The sequence below is a fragment of the Schistocerca nitens genome, chromosome 2, assembly GCF_023898315.1.
Source record: "Schistocerca nitens isolate TAMUIC-IGC-003100 chromosome 2, iqSchNite1.1, whole genome shotgun sequence".
Lineage (NCBI taxonomy): Eukaryota > Metazoa > Arthropoda > Insecta > Orthoptera > Acrididae > Schistocerca > Schistocerca nitens.
Genome location: NC_064615.1, coordinates 264378126 through 264398808, shown reverse-complemented (window position 1 = coordinate 264398808; position 20683 = coordinate 264378126). Strand labels below are relative to the sequence as shown.

The 20683-nt window shown below is 42.8% G+C and overlaps 1 protein-coding gene across 3 annotated transcripts in view; it reads right to left on the bottom strand.

The window, feature by feature from the left end:
• Positions 1-20683, bottom strand: part of LOC126236001 (uncharacterized) — a 78526-nt gene that overhangs the window by 13086 nt on the left and 44757 nt on the right. The window contains exons 4-6 of one of the 3 annotated variants that reach the window (XR_007544858.1): positions 20283-20517; positions 14049-14204; positions 1866-2092 (exon numbers count right to left, since the gene is read on the bottom strand). Coding sequence is in view for 1 of the 3 variants with exons in the window: in XM_049945010.1 (XP_049800967.1) it covers positions 14049-14204; positions 20283-20517 (391 nt within the window). In the remaining 2 variants the exon portion in view is untranslated. The remainder of the gene's footprint in view (positions 1-1865; positions 2093-14048; positions 14205-20282; positions 20518-20683) is intronic. The other 2 variants (XR_007544859.1, XM_049945010.1) reach the window with 2 other exon arrangements.

Sequence of the window (20683 nt, the reverse complement as noted above, 5' to 3'; positions counted from 1 at the left end):
GAAATGCGTAGGTTTTACTCAAAATTCGCCACTCATGATGCTTTGCTGAAAGTTACAAATGGTTAATAAACCAGGTGAAAATAAATCACTGCAGTTTCAGCAGTATTCTTCTCAAATACTAATGAAAGCAAAGGTAAAAGTAGATCTTTTTGAATGGTCACCATCGAAGTGTGGGTGTTGAGGGGCAATATAATATTTACAAAAAAATGCGAGCGTAGGTTTCAGTTTAGAATGCCACTTTCCCTTCCAGCACTCAACATTTCCTCTACAGTGCTCTGAGGGACCCCCCACCATTGTCACTCCCCCCCCTCCACCCCTCCCAATTCACAGCCGACTGTGCATCTAGCGTCCACAGCATTTTGCACACGATACAAGAAAAGCTGACACCAAGTTTTGAAACTGTGGGCTAAGGTAAAGGGATCCACTGTCATGTATGCTTTTTAACACAGCACTGGAGAAGGTAATAAGGACACTCAAATCAACACAACAGGCACAATACACAATAGAATGCTGCAGCTTCTGGCATGGATATTACTGCAAGAACAGAACTAGCTGCTACAGAAACATATAGGGAATTGGCTGTAGCAGCAATAAAATGGGGCTGGAACTGAATATGAATAAAACCAACCACATCTGAATAATATGACCAGAACTAAATACAATGTTAAAATTTGTCAGGTGGAAACGGAACATGTTAGTGAATTTGTCTATCTGAGATCACTGGTAACATCACAGACTGATATTAGTATGGAAATAAAACAGCACGTCCACCTAGCTAATAAATGCTATTATGGGCTGGCCACATAACCTAAATCCAGAAGAACAAAGTGTCAACTGCATAAAACTTTAATACGCCCAGTATTAACAAATGGTTCAAAAATGTGGACACTGACACAACAGCATGAAGAGCTAATACAATGTTTTAAACGAAAGATGTTATGCAAAAACTAAGCAGACAACTAGTGAAGATGGAGTGTGGTTCAGACAACATAATTTTGAACTTTACAAATTATACAAAGACCTTGAAATCATAAAGTTCATTAAAATAAACCACTTGAAATGGGTCGGCTATGCTTTTCGCGTGGAACATGAGAACCTAACAAAAATACCACTGGTGCAAAATCCAGTGGAGCAAAGAAGTACAGGGAGACCAAGACTTCGATACTTGGATGACATATAAGATGATTTAAAAATTATTAGTGTCATAGGATGGAGACAAGATGCTGGACAGGGACAAATGGAATGATGCCTTAGAGCAGGCAAAGCCCATCAAGGGCTGTCTAGCCAGGATGAAGAAGGATAAATGATATTTAGTTTTTGTCAGCGTTTTATTAAACTACAAGCTAATGAGGCTACTGGTTCTGACTGCTAATTTCTAACAAAAAATTAGAGTGAGGAACCAGTTCTCAGTGCATCTATGTGTCATCTACAACTCCCTTTCAGAAAAGAAAGCTAACTAACTTGTTACAAAACATGTTTCCTCTGCATCATTACTTTCCCCAGCAACAACTGATTCCCCTCATGCTCAGCATCCCCATTTAGAATCAACTGAGTTAACCCTTTCATGATCAAATTAATAAAATTTCGCATATTACTGTAAAAATTGTATTTTGGTTTTGAAATTTTACTGAGTGAGGCCATATTTCTACATTTCTGTTGCTGTTTAGAGTTTTATGACTATTTTAAGTGGAACATACATGTCTCGCTGGACTCGAGAAGGAATAAATGATTCCATAAATTTATTTCTCATGAAGTCCTGTGAGACATATGCCCCATTTAAAATAATTTTTTTTACTAGAGATTAGCATCTTAATTCAAACAAATTTCAAGACAATAAGCCAGTTACAGTTTTGTCAACTGCTCACCATCCGAAAGAGAGAAGATTTGCCACAAGACAAAATAGAGATGGTACAACCTCTGCTATATCCTGCTCTGCATACGTAGCAGAGTACACAGTTGTAATGGGAGCTGTAGACTGGTTTGACCACCAAAGAGAAAGATACACTACTGGTAGCAGGTCACTCAAATTGTGGCATTGTCTTTCTCATTTTCTTTTGGATGTTGCAACGGTAAACCGTTTCATCCTGTGGAACTGTAATAATGGAGGAAAAGACAAGCATTCATCAGAAACAAACCACGAGTTTGTGGAGTTTTCTGTTTCATATCAAAATAAGGGATATAAAATAAAATTATAGCACCAAATAAAATGTGTAAACATTTAGACACAAATATGAACAAAAGGCACAAATAGAAATTCTCTACACACACTGGCCACACGGCAAAAACAACTAAACAAATTTAAAACTATATGCACAAATATGTATATTTCTAGCAAACAGTGGAAAAAAGATAATAAATACCTTTACTGAACTTATCTATTGCAGATAGGAAAAGAATTTCATAACACTGCCAAAACACAAGGCACAAAATGCACAACAGAAACAATTAAGTGATATCTCACACTTTAGATGCCCAACAATGAGCCTGTGAATCAATGAAATAATATGGCACACGTCTCACCAGTCCCAAAAGTGGTTAAAATGTGTGCACTATACTTGCTGCTGCTGCTGTTGTTGTTGTTGTTGTTGTTGTTGTTATTGTTGTTGTGGTCTTCAGTCCTGAGACTGGTTTGATGCAGCTCTCCATGCTACTCTACCCTGTGCAAGTTTCTTCATCTCCCAGTACCTACTGCAACTTACATCCTTCTGAATCTGCTTAGTGTATTCATCTCTTGGTCTCCCTCTACAATTTTTACACTCCACGCTGCCCTCCAATACTAAATTGGCGATCCCTTGATGCCTCAAAACATGTCCTACCAACCGATCTCTTCTTCTAGTCAAGTTGTGCCACAAACTTCTCTTCTCCCCAATCCTATTCAATACCTCCTCATTAGTTATATGATCTACCCATCTAATCTTCAGCATGGTTCTGTAGCACCACATTGCAAAAGCTTCTATTCTCCTCTTGTCCAAACTATCTGTCGTCCATGTTTCACTTCCATACATGGCTACGCTCCATACAATACTTTCAGAAACGACTTCCTGACACTTAAATCTATACTTGATGTTAACAAATTTCTCTTCTTCAGAAACACTGTCCTTGCCATTGCCACTCTACATTTTATATCCTCTCTACTTCGACCATCATCAGTTATTTTGCTCCCCAAATAGCAAAACTCCTTTACTACTTTAAGTGTCTCATTTCCTAATCTAATTCCCTCAGCATCACCTGATTTAATTTGACTACATTCCATTATCATTGTTTTGCTTTTGTTGATGTTCATCTTATACCCTCCTTTCAAGACACTGTCCATTCCGTTCAACTGCTCTTCCAAGTCCTTTGCTCTCTCTGACAGAATTACAATGTTGTCCGCAAACCTCAAAGTTTTTATTTCTTCTCCATGGATTTTACTTCCTACTCCGAATTTTTCTTTTGTTTCCTTTACTGCTTGCTCAATATACAGATTGAATAACATCGGGGATAGGTTACAACCCTGTCTCACTCCCATGCCAACCACTGCTTTCCTTTCATGCCCCTCGACTCTTACAACTGCAGTCTGGTTTCTGTAAAAATTGTAAATAGCCTTTCGCTCCCTGTATTTGACCCTTCCCACCTTTAAAATTTGAAAGAGAGTATTCCAGTCAACATTGTCAAAAGCTTTCTCTAAGTCTATAAATTCTAGAAACATAGGTTTGCCTTTCCTTAATCTATCTTCTAAGATAAGTCGTAGGGTCAGTATTGCCTCACGTGTTCCACCATTTCTACGGAATCCAAACTGATCTTCTCCGAGGTCGGCTTCTACCTGTTTTTCCATTTGTCTGTAAACAATTCGTGTTAGTATTTTGCAGCCGTGACTTATTAAACTGATAGTTCGGTAATTTTCACACCTGTCAGCACCTGCTTTTTTTGGGGATTGGAATTATTTTATTCTTCTTGAAATCTGAGGGTATTTCACCTGTCTGAAACATCTTGCTCACCAGATGGTAGAGTTTTGTAAGGACTGGCCCTCCCAAGGCTGTCAGTAGTTCTAATGGAACGCTATCTACTCCCGGGGCCTTGTTTCGACTTAGTGCTCTGTCAAACTCTTCACGCAGTATCGTATCTCCCATTTCATCTTCATCTATGTCCTCTTCCATTTCCATAACATTGTCCTCAAGTACATCGCCCTTGTATAAACCCTCTATATATTCCTTCCACCTTTCTGCCTTCCCTTCTTTGCTTAGAACTGGGTTGCCATCTGAGCTCTTGATATTCATACAAGTGGTTCTCTTCTCTCCAAAGGTCTCTTTAATTTTCCTGTAGGCAGTATCTATCTTACCCCTAGTGAGACAAGCCTCTACATCCTTACATTCGTCCTCTAGCCATCCCTGCTTAGCCATTTTGCACTTCCTGTCGATCTCATTTTTGAGACGTTTGTATTCCTCTTTGCCTGCTTCATTTATTGCGTTTTTATATTTTCTCCTTTCATCAATTAAATTCAATATTTCTTCTGTTACCCAAGGATTTCTACTAGCCCTCGTCTTTTTACCTACTTGATCCTCTGCTGCCTTCACTACTTCATCCCTCAGAGCTACCCACTCTTCTTCTACTGTATTTCTTTCCCCTGTTCTTATCAATCATTCCCTAATGCTCTCTCTGAAAGTCTCTACAACCTCTAGTTCTTTCAGTTTATCCAGGTCCCATCTCCTTAAATTCCCACCTTTTTGCAGTTTCTTCAGTTTTTATCTACAGTTCATAACCAATAGATTGTGGTCAGAGTCCACATCTGCCCCTGGAAATGTCTTACAATTTAAAACCTGGTTCCTAAATCTCTGTCTTACCATTATATAATCTATCTGATACCTTCTAGCACCTCCAGGCTTCTTCCATGTATACAACATTCTTTCATGATTCTAGAACCAAGTGTTAGCTATGATTAAGTTATGCTCTGTGCAAAATTCTACCAGGCGCCTTCCTCTTTCATTTGTTATCCCCAACCCATATTCACCTACTACATTTCCTTCCTATACTTATTGTTTGTAAATCACTTGTAACTTCTGAACTAACAGAAATCTTAAGGCTTTAGACTGCCAATGCTTTGTGTCTGACCACTGTCAATAATAACAATAATAATAACAAACAATGGAAAATCCAGGATGGAATAATAATAATATAGATGAGTTTTGCTATTTGGGCAGTAAAATAACTGATGATGGCCAAAGCAGAGTGGATATAAAATGTAGGCTGGCAATGGCAGAAAAAGCATTTCTGAAGAAGAGAAATTTTTTAATACTGTATTTAGACATCTGTATTAGGAAGGCTTTTCTGAATTTATTTGTCTGGAGTACAGTTTTGTAGGGAAGTGAGATATGGACAATAAACAGTTCAGACAAGAAGAGAACAGAAGCTTTTGACATGTAGTGCTCCTGAAGAATGCCGAAGACTGAATGCTGACACGCACAATTAAAAGACATTTCCATAAAGCTTTCGGCCACATCCTTCATTAGCACAAAAGAAACACATAGCATTCATACTCATAAGCAAACACTGTCATGCACACGACTGCCATATCTGGCAGCTCGGGCCCTGGCATTCCGGCCAGAGGTGGCGGTCATGTATGCATAGGATGTGCTTCTTTTTTCTATAAGTGTCTTTAAATTTGTCTGTCTGCAACTTAACACATCGTCGTTTTGGTAAGCAGCAATCTATCTTTTTCTACATTGCTGATATTCCTATCTGGAGTTTCCACTGTTTGAAGACTGGATGGGTAGATTACGTAAACAATGAGGAGGCACGGAACAAAATAGGAGGAAAGAAATTTGTGGCATAACTTGACAAAAACAAGGCATTGGTTGAGAGGAAACTTTCTAAAACGTCAAGGACTCACCAATTTAGTACTGGGGAGAAGTATGGGGGTTAAAAATTGTAGAGGGAGACCATCAGATGAATACAGTAAGCAGGTTAAAACAGATGTAGGTTGCAGCACTTCTTCAGTGATGAAGAAACTCGCAAAGGATAGAGTAGCATGGAGAGCTGTATCAAACCATTTTTTGGACAGAAGACCACAACAGCAGCAACAATGACAGCAGCAGCAGCACCAGCACCACCACCACCACCACCACCACCACCACCACCACCACCAACAGCAGCAGCAACAACAATAATAATATAGTGTACATCCTACAGCAGTGTAGCGGTCACTACATAGTTATGTTGTGTTGTGCAGGCCCTTTGTGGCAACTACCTGTAAGTGTTTGTGGGAATTACCTACAAGTAGAAGGAGAGATTTGCAAAAGAGATTTAAGCATGTGAAATGTATACTTTTTATTTTTACTATCATAGATCCACTGCACAAAGTAAGTGAGGAACATGATGATCATACATTCGTTACGTAAGCTGCAACATCCAGCAGATTGTGTCACAGATTAATGCTAGTATTTGACAAAAGCTTCATTATTGCTAACATTTGTAACCAGAACTACAGTCTTATGAAATAGTGATGTTGGTTGGCTGGTTCAAAAGGGGGAGGAAAGGGACCAAACTGCGAGGTCATCGGTCCCTTGTTCCCAGTAGAACAATTACCCAAGGAAAGAAGACATACGGCATAACAACAGGAGAAAGGAAGAACCAGGAGAACGACAGCACAACACACACTTACAGGGGGTAGAATAAACAGGGAGAAGAGATTAAAAACAAGAAAGCAGATTACCATGGCTGGCTGACCGTGAGAATAAAAAGAAGAAGCCAGCCACTCTGCAACACATTAAAACCTCCACCCTAAAAGCCCTACGGTGGAGGACACAGAAGAACAAAGGACATGTGCTAAAACTCAGATCAAATGACAAAATCCACCCTCACAAATAAAACATAAAACTAAAGCTGCTGATGATGCACTGTTGCCCAACACCGAAGATAGTGTGCTGGGATGGTTAAAAGTCCGCTGCAGAGTGGCTAAAAGTGGGCAGTCCATCAAGAGGTGGACGACTGTCATTTGGGAGCCACAGCAACACGGAGATGGGTCCTCGCAACAGAGGAGGTACCCATATGTGAGCCACATATGGCCAATGTGGAGCCAACAAAGGACAACTGATTCCTTGTGAGAAGCCCACAGGGAAGACTTCCACACATTCACAGTCTCCTTTAAGACATGCAGATTGTTGTGCATACTGTTATGCCACTCCGTCTTCCAAAGCCGAAAAACCTAGCGGCGTAAGGCAGAATGCTGGTCAGTTTCAGAGATGCCCATATCTCCAGGAGTAGTTTCCACGTAACTTGTTTGGCTAGCCTGTCAGCAAGTTCATTGCCTCGGATTTCAACATGTCCTGGGGTCCACACAAACACCACTGAACGACTGGACCATTCCAGGGCAGAGATAAACTCCTGGATGTTCGCTCTCAAAGGATGGTGAGGGTAGGACTGGTCGATAGCTCGTAAGCTGCTCAGGGAGTCAGAACAGAGAAGAAACGACTCAACATAACAGGAACGGATGTACTGAAGTGCACGAGATATGGCCACAAGCTCTGCAGTGAATACACTGCAGCCAATGGGCAAGTAATGCTGTTCAACATGGCCTCTGTGGACAGAGGTGAAGCCAACATTACCATCAGCCATCGAGTCATCTGTGTAAACAACTTCAGAGCCCCGGAACACGTCAAAAATCGAGAGGAAGTGACAGCGGAGAGCGGCAGGGTTAACGGAGTCCTTAGGGCCATGCAAAAGGTCCAGATGAAGCTTCGGCCAAGGTGTACACCATGGAGGTGTACATGAGTGGACCTCAAGTAGAGGTGGTAAAGGGAAGGACTCCAGTTCAGAGAGAAGGGATCGCATGCGAACTGCAATCGTGAGCCCTGACCTGGGCCACCGATGGGAGAGATTAACTGCTGCGGGTGGGAAAAAGAGACGGTAATTTGGATGCTCATTAGAACTACGAATGTGTGCAACATAACTAGCGAGCAGTTGTGCACGTTGAATCCACAATGGAGGGACTCTGGCTTCCACCAGGACACTGGTCACCGGACTTGTTCTAAAAGCTCCTGTCTCTAGGCGAACACCACAGTGGTGCACTGGGTCGAGTAAACGCAATGCTGAGGGCACCGCCAAACTGAAAATCAGACTCCCATAGTCAAGGTGGGATTGAACAAGAACTCTGTAGAGCTGCAGCAGCGTAGAGTGATCTGCACCCCAGTTGGTGTTGCTCAGGCAACTGACGAAGGTGAGGTAGCCAAATCAATGAAGTGTCGAAAACCAGTCCTAAAAATCGATACATCTCCACGACAGTGAGTTGATCATCATTAAGATAAAGTTCAGGGTCCGGATGAATGGTATAACACCAACAGAAGTTCTTGACACATGACTTCGCAGCTCGAAACTGCAAGCTGCAGGCTAGAGCACATGAAGGCGCCTTGTCAATGGCTCCCCGTAGGCGCTGCTCAGCCACACCAGTACTGGAGGAGCAATATGAAAAGCGGAGGTCATCCGCATACAGAGACGGAGAGACCGATGGCTCAACAGCTGCTGCTAGGCCGTTAATGGCCACTAAAAATAGAGGTACACTCAATACAGAGCCCTGTGGAACGTCATTCTCCTGAATACGGGGGCAACTATGGGAGGCACCAACTTGGACATGGAAAGTACGAAGCGACAGGAAGTTTTGGATAAAAATTGGGAGTGGGCCATGGAGACCCCACTCATACAATGTGGCAAGGATATGATGTCGCCAGGTTGTATTGTATGCTTTACGTAAGTCAAAAAAGACGGCAACCAAGTGTTGCCGCCTCGAAAAGGCTGTTCGGATGGCAGACTCAATGGACACAAGATTATCAGTGGTAGAGCAACCCTGGCGGAAGCCGCACTGACATGGAGCCAGCAGGTCACGTGACTCCAGGACTCAACCCAACTGCCGACATACCATATGTTCCAGTAGCTTACAAAGAATGTTGGTGAAGCTGATGGGCCAATAACTTTCCACAACAAGTGGGTTTTTACCGGGTTTGAGCACTGGAATGATGGTATTCTCCTGCCACTGCGATGGAAAGGCACCACCGCACCAGATCCGGTTGAAGATGACGAGGAGATGTCGCTTGTAGTCAGATGAGAGATGTTTAATCGTCTGACTGAGGATCCGATGCAGCTCAGGAGCTGTGTCAGGGCAATGTGCAAGGGCACAGAGGAGCTCCCACTCTGTAAATGGGGCATTATAGGGTTCACTGTGGCGTGTAGTGGACGAGAGGAATTTCCTTTCCATCTGCCATTTGAGGGTGCGAAAGGCTGGGGGGTAGTTCTCCGGTGCAGAGGCTCAAGTACAGTGCTCAGCAAAGTGCTCGGCAATCGCGTTTCCATCGGTAGAGAGCATACCACTGATGTTGACACCAGGGACACCTGTTGGGGTCTGGTACCCAAAAAGACGTCTAATCTTTGTCCAGAATTGGGAAGGTGACGGATGGCACCCAATGGTTGACACGTATCTCTCCCAACACTCCTGTTTCCATCATTTTATAAGCAGGCGAACATGGGCATGGAGCCGCTCAAAGGCCTTTAGTGCTCTAGGGAAGGGTGCCGCGTATGTCGCTGTTTAGCTGGCTGATGCCCTTTAATTGCCTCAGCGACTTCCAACAACCACCAAGGGACTGTCTTTTGCTGGGGGCACCTCAAAGAATGAGGGATCGCGTTTTCCGCCGCAGAAATTATCGTTGTAGTGACCTGCTCAATCACAACATCAATGGCACCATATGGGGGGAGATTCAACGGTGACAGCAGAGGTGAAGGCTACCCAGTCTGTCTTGTTTAAAGGCCACCTGGGTAGGTGTCCATAGGCATGACACTGGGGGAGTGACAGGAAGATAAAGGAAGAAAAACTACCACACAGGTCGTCATGTGCTCTCCAGTGGATAGATGAGAGAAGTCCTGGGCTGCAAACTGATAAATCAATGGACGAATAACTACCATGAGCCACACTGAAATGTGTGATGGCCCCAGCATTTAAGAGGCGGAGGTCGAGTTGGGGCAGTAAATTTTTGACATCTCTGCCATGGCCAGTAAGCATGGTGCTACCCCACAAGGGATTATGGGCATTAAAAACTCCCAAAAGTAGGAAAGGTTTAGGGGTTGATCAATCAGTACAGCCAATACGTTCAGGGGTACCACACCATCTGGAGGGAGATATATGTCGCAGATACTTATTTCCTGCATTGGGCCATATCCTGATAGCCACAGCTTCAAGAGGAGTTTGAAGGGGCACAGGTTCACTACATACCGAGTTTGTGACATAAATGCAAATTTCACCTGACACTATTACATTCGCTATGGTTCTTGTAATAGCCCCGGTAGCCACGAAGGGCAGGCGCCCGCATTGCCAGGAACCAGGTTTCCTGGACGGCAATACAGAAAGCTCAACAGTTGCCATAGCTCAGCTAGGTGGTGGAAGAAACTGCCACAATTCCACTGGAGGATGACGTGATCTTGAGACTGGGAAGGCATGAAACACTCAATGAGGCATCCTACACCTCAGGGTCACTTGTTACCACCAACTTATTTCCTGATCGGGCTATATCTATTGTGTCTGAGAGTCTGGCGAGATCTAGGTCCTCACTGGACACCAGCACCTTCACCTCATCCTCAGATGCAGAGCTTGTAGGCAGCGGTGGTGTGGGTGCCACCGCAATTCCCTTGGTCTTGGGGGTCTTCTTTCTGGACTTCTCTTGCTGATCCTTGGGCTTCTCTGGCTGGGAGGGTTTCACTGATTCAGTCTCTGGGACTGAGGATGATCATGAAGCCCTACAACCAGTTACTTCTGGGCACCTCAGCCAGTGACGGGTGTCATCTTTCCCACTATCAGAAACCTGGGAAGGGAGTGACCCAAGGGACCCTTTCCCAGTGAGAGGAGCTGAAGAAGACTTGCGCTTCTCTGGCTGAGAAGTGGGGACTGGTGTCCCCGATGCTTGGGGGGGACAGTGCTCGCGAGGTAGGTGGAGAAAGAGCAACAGGGAGGGAAGTGGCCCCCACCATCAAGGGGGCAGGTGTAGACTGGAACTTGCAGAACTGATGTGGCTACAACTGTTCTCGTAGCGGTGGCATAAGAGAAGGTCATAGCCACAGGATGTAGGCACTCAAATTTCCTCTTGGCCTCAATGTAGGTCTTTCGGTCCAGGGTCTTGTATTCCATGGTTTTCCTTTCTTGTTGTAAAATCCTGCAGTCTGGTGAGCAAGAGGAATGATGCTCTCCACAGTTGACACAGATGGGAGGCAGGGCACATGGAGTATTGGGATGGGATGGACATACACAATCTCGACATGTGATGCTGGAAGAACAGCCAAACTTCCAGCACTTAAAGCAGCGCATTGGGGAGGGATATATGGCTTGACATCACAGCAGTAGACCATCACCTGGACCTTCTCGGGTAATGTGTCACCCTCGAAGGCCAAGATGAAGGCACCAGTAGCAAACTGATTATCTCTCAGATCCCGATGGACGCACTGGACAGAATGAACTCCTTGCCACTCTAAGTTGGCGCACAGCTCATCGTCAGACTTCAAAAGAAGGTCCCTGTGGAATATAATACTGTGGACCATATTTAAGCTCTTGTGAGGTGTGATGGTAACAGAAAAATCCCCCAACTTGTCAAACACAAGTAATGCCCGTGACTGGGCAGAGGATGCCATTTTTATCAAGACTGACCCTGATCGCATTTTGGACTAGCCCTCCACCTCCTCAAACTTGCCCTCTAAATGCTCTACAAAAAACTGAGGCTTCATTGAGACAAAGGAGCCCCCATCAGCTCTCATACATACGAGGTACTGGGGCACAAAAGTTTTGCTGCCATCCTTAGCCTGGCATTCCTCCTATGGTGTGGCCAGGGAGGGGAACAATTTAGGACCATACTTCCTTGCATTGTACTGAGACTTGGAACAGTTAGAGACTGGTGGCATTTGATCACCAGCAAATGACAACGTGCTACGCTTCATTGTGCGTCATCAGCCCTGATTCCACCCACTCCGACCAGGAGCCCTCCCAGCTGCAGCAAAGGCCACCTAGCAGGATGGCCACTGCTGCGAGTCCCAATGCTCCAGGATGATGGGCATCTAACCCTTGGCATATGTGGGGAGTTAACGGCAGAGGCATCAGCAGAGTAGTGTAGTCAGGGGGCTACAACCAACAGGGTACATGGCGGCCCCACCACAACAGACTGGCTACCATGCTGGATATGAGGTGCAAAGAATTCTATGGTCATCGTCGACGCAGAATTTGACATTGTGTAGTGGGTGGAGGAAAACACACCCAGGAAGGTGTCCTCACTCAAGAGATGGTGGATGAGCGGGACTGCAATGTCACGATGAGGAAGTGGGCTAAAGATCTTAACGCATGATGGACATGATGCGCTATGTAAGGCACCCTTCCCCAATTGGCTTGCTCTTCAGGAAAAGTTTGAAAAATAGAGGTCAAACCCTACAGGGGACCATCACATAAAGCCCGAAAGGTGTGAGACTCCTTTTAGTTGCCTCTTACGACAGGCAGGAATACCTCAGCCTATTCTAACCCCAGGGCCCACAGGGGGAAATAGTGATGATAACTATCATCATAAAAAAAATAATTTAGTTTCATGGCCAAATCAGAATCCAACTATTTTGCTTTTATCCCTCAGAAAATTTCATTTTACCCCTCAGGAGGTAATAACCTTCACTTTGCGAAGCACTGCCCTACAGTGAATGACATTTTCATACGGGAACAAGGTCTTCTATCCTACCCTGCGCAGATAAAACACAGTTTATGATCATCCCACTGGCCGTAACCCAGATACTGGGGAAACAACAGACAGTTCTGCAGGTCAATAACAGCAGAGTTCACAACGTGAATGGCTAACCAAAAAATAAGTCCAGAGCAAAGAAAATTCATCCTTTGCATATAAAACATTGCAAGGAGTAATCCAATCACAAATGTAGTACATGCAAGATAAAAATTCTACTGTTCAATGGCTTGTAACTAAAGGCTTCAAAGACAAGTAAGGGACTGATGGCAGGTGTGTCAGGTCGCTGTATTTGCAGGCAGTCTCATGTCGTGTCAGTGGACGGCTCCACGTGACATGCTGTGGATGCGCCTTCTACAGGAGCAAGCAGCCACTGTTAATTGTAAGTAGTTCGAGTATCTTACTGGGTGGGGAATGTGAATCAATGTCTGATACTAAACAGAGAAAATGCCAAATTATGTACTGTGAAACAAAGTCAAGTGTTTGCCAAGCACAAGCTACAATTTAACAGCCGGTCGCAATTTCTTACTCAATACAAAAGAGATCGAATGTAAACATATTACGATGGCTAAGAAACTTCACAGACACTGTTTCATCAAATGAACTGTTCCAAATATCCATGTTTTATTGCCGAATGCCGTGGAATTCAATATACTTAAGTCAACCAATCACAGTTACATATCAGTATCAATAATTTCACCTTACAACGCTAGAATTAATTTAATATTGAAACCAAATTACTGTCAACTGTGTACAATTTCATATTATCCATTTGCACTCAAAAATGTTAACTGGTGATATCTTTTCAAGATATAAGCCAAAGATAACAAATAGGAAACTGGTTGAAACATTGTTACCAGACAACACAGCTATTCGCCTGATGTCGTAAGATGATTTCATCAAAGGAATTTGCTGAGAAAGCTTGGATTTCCCTGTAACAATGATAATTATGATATTTCTGACAATGACCTTTGCAATATTTTGGTATATGTTAACTGCCACTGCAGTGGATTTTTGCCCCTTCCTGTTCTATTATGAATTCTTTACAACCGGATAAGAGTTCCCATTTATGTTTATCAAAGGCACCATCATTACAAAAGCTCCTCAACATGACTAAACAGTCAAAGAACACATTTATTCTGAACACACATCTACACCACATCAGTGATCACATGAAGTATGGAATTTTCAGTCCTCATTGTTACACACACACACACACACACACACACACACACACACACACAAGTGGGTGTACTATTTCAAAATCCCAAGCTCTTAAGAGCTAAGTCTAAAACATTAATAAGCAAACTGTGTTTGAAAACAATGTACCTGGAGCTGGTCAGCACTTTGTGGCTGATTGTGAGAAAGGCAAACGCAATGCCGCCACAACGCAATACATGAGCGGAAGATCCTTAGGCATGTGCCACACTTGAAATTCTCATCAGGCACTTCATTTTCTGGCTCTTCATTTCCTGCATTCAGTTTCTGTCAAGACAGAGAAACAGTCATTAGCAAGTGTCCAAAATGATGATTAGTCTAAATACTATTTGTGACCTAAAATTTTGGAAAAAGCAAATATACGTTATTCTCTGAAACATATTTTATTCATATATATTACCTCAGGTGAATTATGATGCATAATATAAACTATATAGCAGTAGCAGGACACATTCTGAGGCCTCCAGAAGTCATCAGTTTGGTTATGGAAATGGGTGGGAGGTAAAAACTTTACAGGAAGACCAAGGCATGAATAGTTATCAGGTTCGAATGAATCTATGATATAGTAGCTATTCAGATATGAAGAGGCTTCACAGGCTAGAGTAGCATAGACAGCTGTCTTTGAAGTGAAGACAACAACAACAATAACAGAAATTAGGGAGAATAATGCACATCTGATTCCATGGATACTACAGCACTGTATATTCAGTTGCTCTAAGGAATACCTGAGCAAAGAACAGTTGGCAACATTAACATTTTAGAACTAGAGTAATACTTTAAATAAACAAACACTGAAATAATGAGGCAAATGAGATTCAGTGATCACATGAGTGTAGCACAGTCAACTCGCTGGTGATTACGTACTAGGGATTGTGATTTTAACACAAACAGTGCCAGACCTGATGACACCAAGGACTAGATGTTACTTCCCCCATCCAAGTGCAGCACAACACATTACATAAAAATTCTAGCCTGTTAGCAGTACTTTGAATGTTACTCATATCTGCTTATGAATATCATTCTTACCATGGAATGTTTGTTAGTGTTTGCCACACTGTAATCTGATGTACTGATAAGTATACTAGGAAATGTTTTACATGTTGTTATACAAGCAGCGGAAAGGTTCAAAACAGTGCATAAAAGGGTTGGACAAAAATAAGGAAACACAGAGGAAATGCATGCTGCACATAAATGCAGATGCTATCCAAGCCTACAAATTGTGTTGTTGTTTACGACCACAAATGGCACCAGTGCAATGTCCTCAATGCATTGCAACTGTCAGTCATGCTCAGAACAGTGTTCTATGTAATTTTGAGTGCATCATGTTGGAGACTAGTAGAGTTGAATGTGGGCAAACTGTTGGTGCTTGTATGGTGGGTACTTTCATGAAAAAGGTAGCCAAGTGTTTGGTGTTTCAAGAGGCACTGTATCAAAGATTTATACCACACACAGGAAAAGCAGGAAACGTCACCATCTAAGTCACAATGCAGGTGAAAACGTGTACTGAGTGATACTGACAGTTTTGCAAAATTACCCCACAAATGCTCAATAATATTGAGATTTGGTGGCAGACTGTCATTACGAACCCTGTCAGCACCAAAAGCATCACAAAGTGAGCTCCATAAGCAAGGAATTGCTGGGCAAACTGGAATTCCAAAACTACTCATCAGAGATGCAAATGCCCATAAAAAGGAAAATGTGGCATCAAAGCCATAACACTTGGGCTATGGTGCAATGGAAGAAAGTCATTAGGTCAGATGAGTCTTGTTTTACACTGTTTCCAACTTCTGGCTGAATTTATATCCCACGGGTGAAACACAAACCCCGCTATTACTCTGCAACGTCACATTACTACCATGGATTATGTAAACCATTTTGGCTGAGCAGGTCCATGCCACGATACGACATTATCCACGACGTCAGGGCCCCTGTCACAGAGCTCGCATTGTCCTTGACTGGTTTCGTTGGTGTGAAGCTGAATTATCACCTCCCCCTCACCACCCCTTCCCCCCTCACCACCACAGTCATCAGATTTCAATATTATTGAACATTTGTGGTCTACTTTGGAAAGGAGAATGCATAATCACTATCCACCTCCAGCAACATTACCTGAATTTGCCACTATTTTGCAGGAAGAATGGTATACAATTCCTTGAAAACCAAACATAATCTGTATTTATCCAATCCATGGCAACTGGAAGCTGTTTTGAATGCGAACATGTTTCCTATACTGTATCAGGCATCCTACAGCATATTAGGCACAGTGAGGTGTTGTGTTTTTATGTTTCTGTATTTTCGTCCATCCCCTGCACTCTATGGTGAAGTGACATTCATTCCAGAAGCTGATTAGTGGTAAGAATGGAAATTTAGCAAGTCTTTCAAGTTGGCAGTTTTTATATAAATGTACATATTTATTAACAAAGATGATGTGACTTACCGAACGAAAGCGCTGGCAGGTCGATAGACACACAAACAAACACAAACACACACACAAAATTCAAGCTTTCGCAACAAACTGTTGCCTCATCAGGAAAGAGGGAAGGAGAGGGAAAGACGAAAGGATATGGGTTTTGGGGAAGAGGGTAAGGAGTCATTCCAATCCCGGGAGCGGAAAGACTTACCTTAGGGGGAAAAAAGGACGGGTATACACTCGCGCACACACACACATATCCATCCACACATATACAGACACAAGCAGACATATTTAAAGACAAATATGTCTGCTTGTGAGATGTCTGCTTGTGTCTGTATATGTGTGGATGGATACGTGTGTGTGTGCGCGAGTGTATACCCGTCCTTTTTTCCCCCTAAGGTAAGTCTTTCCACTCCCGGGATTGGAATGACTCCTTACCCTCTTCCCTAAAACCCATATCCTTTCATCTTTCCCTCTCCTTCCCTCTTTCCTGATGAGGCAACAGTTTGTTGCGAAAGCTTGAATTTTGTGTGTGTGTTTGTGTTTGTTTGTGTGTCTATCGACCTGCCAGCGCTTTCGTTCGGTAAGTCACATCATCTTTGTTTTTAGATATATTGTTCCCATGTGGAATGTTTCCCTCTATTATATACATATTTATTAAAATTCATGAAGTATAAGGAATGATAGATGACTAACCATCATTCACTTTTAAGGTAAAGATTTGAATGAGCAAATACATAAATAAAAAGGGATATATGACTGCTTGCATAGACTGTCAAATCTATGTTGTTTTACCAGACAGGAAGTTTAAACATACAGGTGCGTGCACATTTCTGTTGTGTTGTGTGAGCTGTTTTTAAACAAAAGATCATGGTCACAATGCTCTTTATCAATGAAAGAGCAGTGTAAAATTAATTAATTTTGCTGATTATAGTAGCTACCTCATACTACTGTTCAAATATTTGGGTAATTCCACCCCCCCCCCCCCCCCAGAAGATTGTCATCTATTATGAGTTCTATATGCTAAGTGTAAGTGGTGTAAGTGTAGTGGTAAGTGCCTTTGATGCCTTTCTAACAAGGTCATTACAGATGGGGCACAAATCTGGATAGTGCAATGCAGGGGACAATGAGACTCTACCACATTCATTACACGGCTCGTAGCAGATTAACTAACTTTGAGAAATGGCAGAAAATGTACATCTGGGTAGTCAGGAATTACAACACCATTCTTCTCCTTAATGTATGAAGTTCGATTACACATCCTTGGTTCAGTTTCACAAATATCAGCATTGCTCCAAAGTTGAAAGAACTGCCCACTACATACTATGGTATTAGATGACCTAAACAGATAGGTTATGTACCTTATTCATTCTTTTGATATTTTTTGGAATTTTGAACCACACACAGTGCTTAAGATAGCTGTGGTCTTGGATGAACACAAAAATATTTCTGTGTTTAGAGTTCACAACTTTGCTCCTGATGTCAAAAACTTGGATATTACACTGGAAGATAATTTATACCTTTTACACATCTAAGAATGTTCCATTTATCAATGAAAGAAGCAGATGTTTAAACATAAAAGCATAATATTTAAAATGTACAGCATTTTCATACACATTTTGTCACTGACAGGAAACAGATCAAGAAAACTCAAGCACTGTCACGGCCACAGAAATTAAACATACACTGATGGGAAAAGAATCTTCACAACAAGGAGGAGATATGCAACATAAACAAAAGTTGGTAGGCGTGTTTCTACATCCGAAAGATGATGTCTATTCAAATTGCACATCAGTCGCATAAGAGTGGCACTAGTAGCACCACTACAAGGACGCAGGTAATGTTATAGCTTTAAATACATGCTGTAACAGCTGTGAGCAATTGATACCTTTGGGAGCGAACACGGCGAGTTGACGTCAGTCAAGAATGCCTTTAAAGAGACTAAGACGCCATTATCAACACCTCACTGAGTTTGAACAAGGTCGTGTAATAGGGCTACAGGAGGCTGCTGGCAGCAGTGGTCACAAGAATGTACAGTCCAAGAAGCCTGGGCTCCAGATGGCCACATGGCACTACCGAGAGGGAAGACCTTCGTGTTCGGCGTACAGCTCCGACACGTGTACTGCATCTGCCAGATGTGGCCGTGTGTTGGTTAGGAGGAGGCCAGTTGAGGGCCTGCAGCCAATCTGCATGCTACACACACCTGCACTTGGAATCATGATCTGGGGTGTGATTTTGTATGACAGCAGGAGCAGACTCATAGTTATTCCACGCACTGACTGCAAATATGCAAGCTAATCTGTTGTGCTGTCATGCACGAGTAGCATTTCAGGGGTGTATTTTTCAACATTTTTTTCATGCTCGCCCACATATCTCTATTCTAACACGACGTGCTCTACATAGTGTCGACGTGTTGTCTTGGCCATCTTGAGCACCAGATTTGTCTCTGATCGAGCACATACGGGACACCATTGAACAGCAACTCCAGCATTATCCACAACCAGCATTAACTGTCCCCGAATTGGCAAACCGAGTACAACAGGCCTGTAACTCAATCTCACACTGACATCTGGCACCTGTACAACACAATGCATGTCATTACATGCTTGCATTCAACATTCTGGGAGTTACGTTTGTTATTAATGCAATAGCATTTCACATTTGTAATGGCTTACCTCACACTTATATTAACATGTGACTTGCAATGTTAATCACTCAAATATGTTACCTAGACAAACATACTCCAGAAATTTCATTACTTTACATTAATTACATTTTAGTGTTGCAATTTTTTTGTTGTTATATATCTAGCACTTGCTGCCTACATGAGTTTCGCCTTCTGAATCAGATCACCTCCAAAACACTTTCTAGCAACACTGACTGACATATCAAAGTTTTATTGGACAAATGCTTGCTCAGCCTACATGGGGAAAAGAACCTTCCATGTTAATACCGGGGGGGGGGGGGGGGGGGGGGGAACTAAATATGTGTATGAAAAACGAATTCACTTATGAAAACAGAAATTTTTGGGAAGGAACAGTAGGTCACTCAGATTGGAGGTTGAGAGGAACTGGTGGGAAGTGTGCCCCCTCATTCCAACTACATCTCCCCCCCCCCCCCCTCCCCATCGAGAAAGGAACTAATGGTTCTGAAAGCTACATAATTTTTTTTTTATTTTTCCTGCTAAAGGTGAATACTCACAAGCCACTCTACTTCCTTGTAAAACTTAAATGTCTGTGAAGTAACTAAGGCAATATTGAAATTTCCTGGCAGATTAAAACTGTGTGCCGGACCGAGACTCGAACTTGTGACCTTTGCCTTTCGCGGGCAAGCTACCCAAGCACGACTTACGACCCATCCTCACAGCAAGTTTCATATCAGCGTACACACTGCTGCAGAGTGAAAATCTCATTCTGGAAACATCCCCCAGGCTGTGGCTAAGCCATATCTCCGCAATATCCTTTCTTCCAGGAGTGCTAGTTCTGCAAGGTTCGCAGAAGAGCTTCTGTGAAGTTGGAAGGTAGGAGACGAGGTACTGGCAGAATTGAAACTGTGAGGACGGGTCGCGAGTCCTGCTTCGGTAGCTCAGATGGTAGAGCACTTGCCCTCAAAAGGCAAAGGTCCTGAGTTCGAGTCTCGGTCCGGCATACAGTTTTAATCTGCCAGGAAGTTTCATACACTCCACTGCAGAGTGAAAATCTCATTCTGGTAAGGCAATATTTTTCCACTAATTCATTCCAGACTTTTCTATACAGTTATCTGTATCTGTTCAAACCTACTGAGGAAGGAACTAGTTTGCTGGTACTGTGGTTACTTAGTGACACATTGTCTACCTCCTCTCTCTGTCTCTCCATTAACTGTGTGAATTCCCCAGTGATATTCTGATCAATAAATGTTATTAAAATAACTACATAAACAGTAAAGCTACCTACATTACAGACAGTCCGCACATGCAAGCGCAGAGCTTTCTCGCTGGGCAGCTTCTCATCACAAATTAGGCACACATTGTCAATGTGTTTACGCTCATGGTTAGCTAAGGACATTGATGTTGGTAGCTCCTTTTTGCAGTATCGGCATATGTATGGGCATCCCGGAGATTCAGGACAGGGTGCACGAGAATAAAGAGAAGTAGAACGTCTCTTTCGCCGCTCCTCTGTCAAGCACATCCTGCAAACAAATTTTTTAATGCAAGACATAGTTTAATATTTATATAACAATAGTCATACAAATGACTGTAATTGAAAGATTGTTCAAGATGATTTGCATAATATGTTTTTGAAAGTTTGTGTGTCAACTTCATCTTGATACTAGGACCTTACTAACCACAACTTGA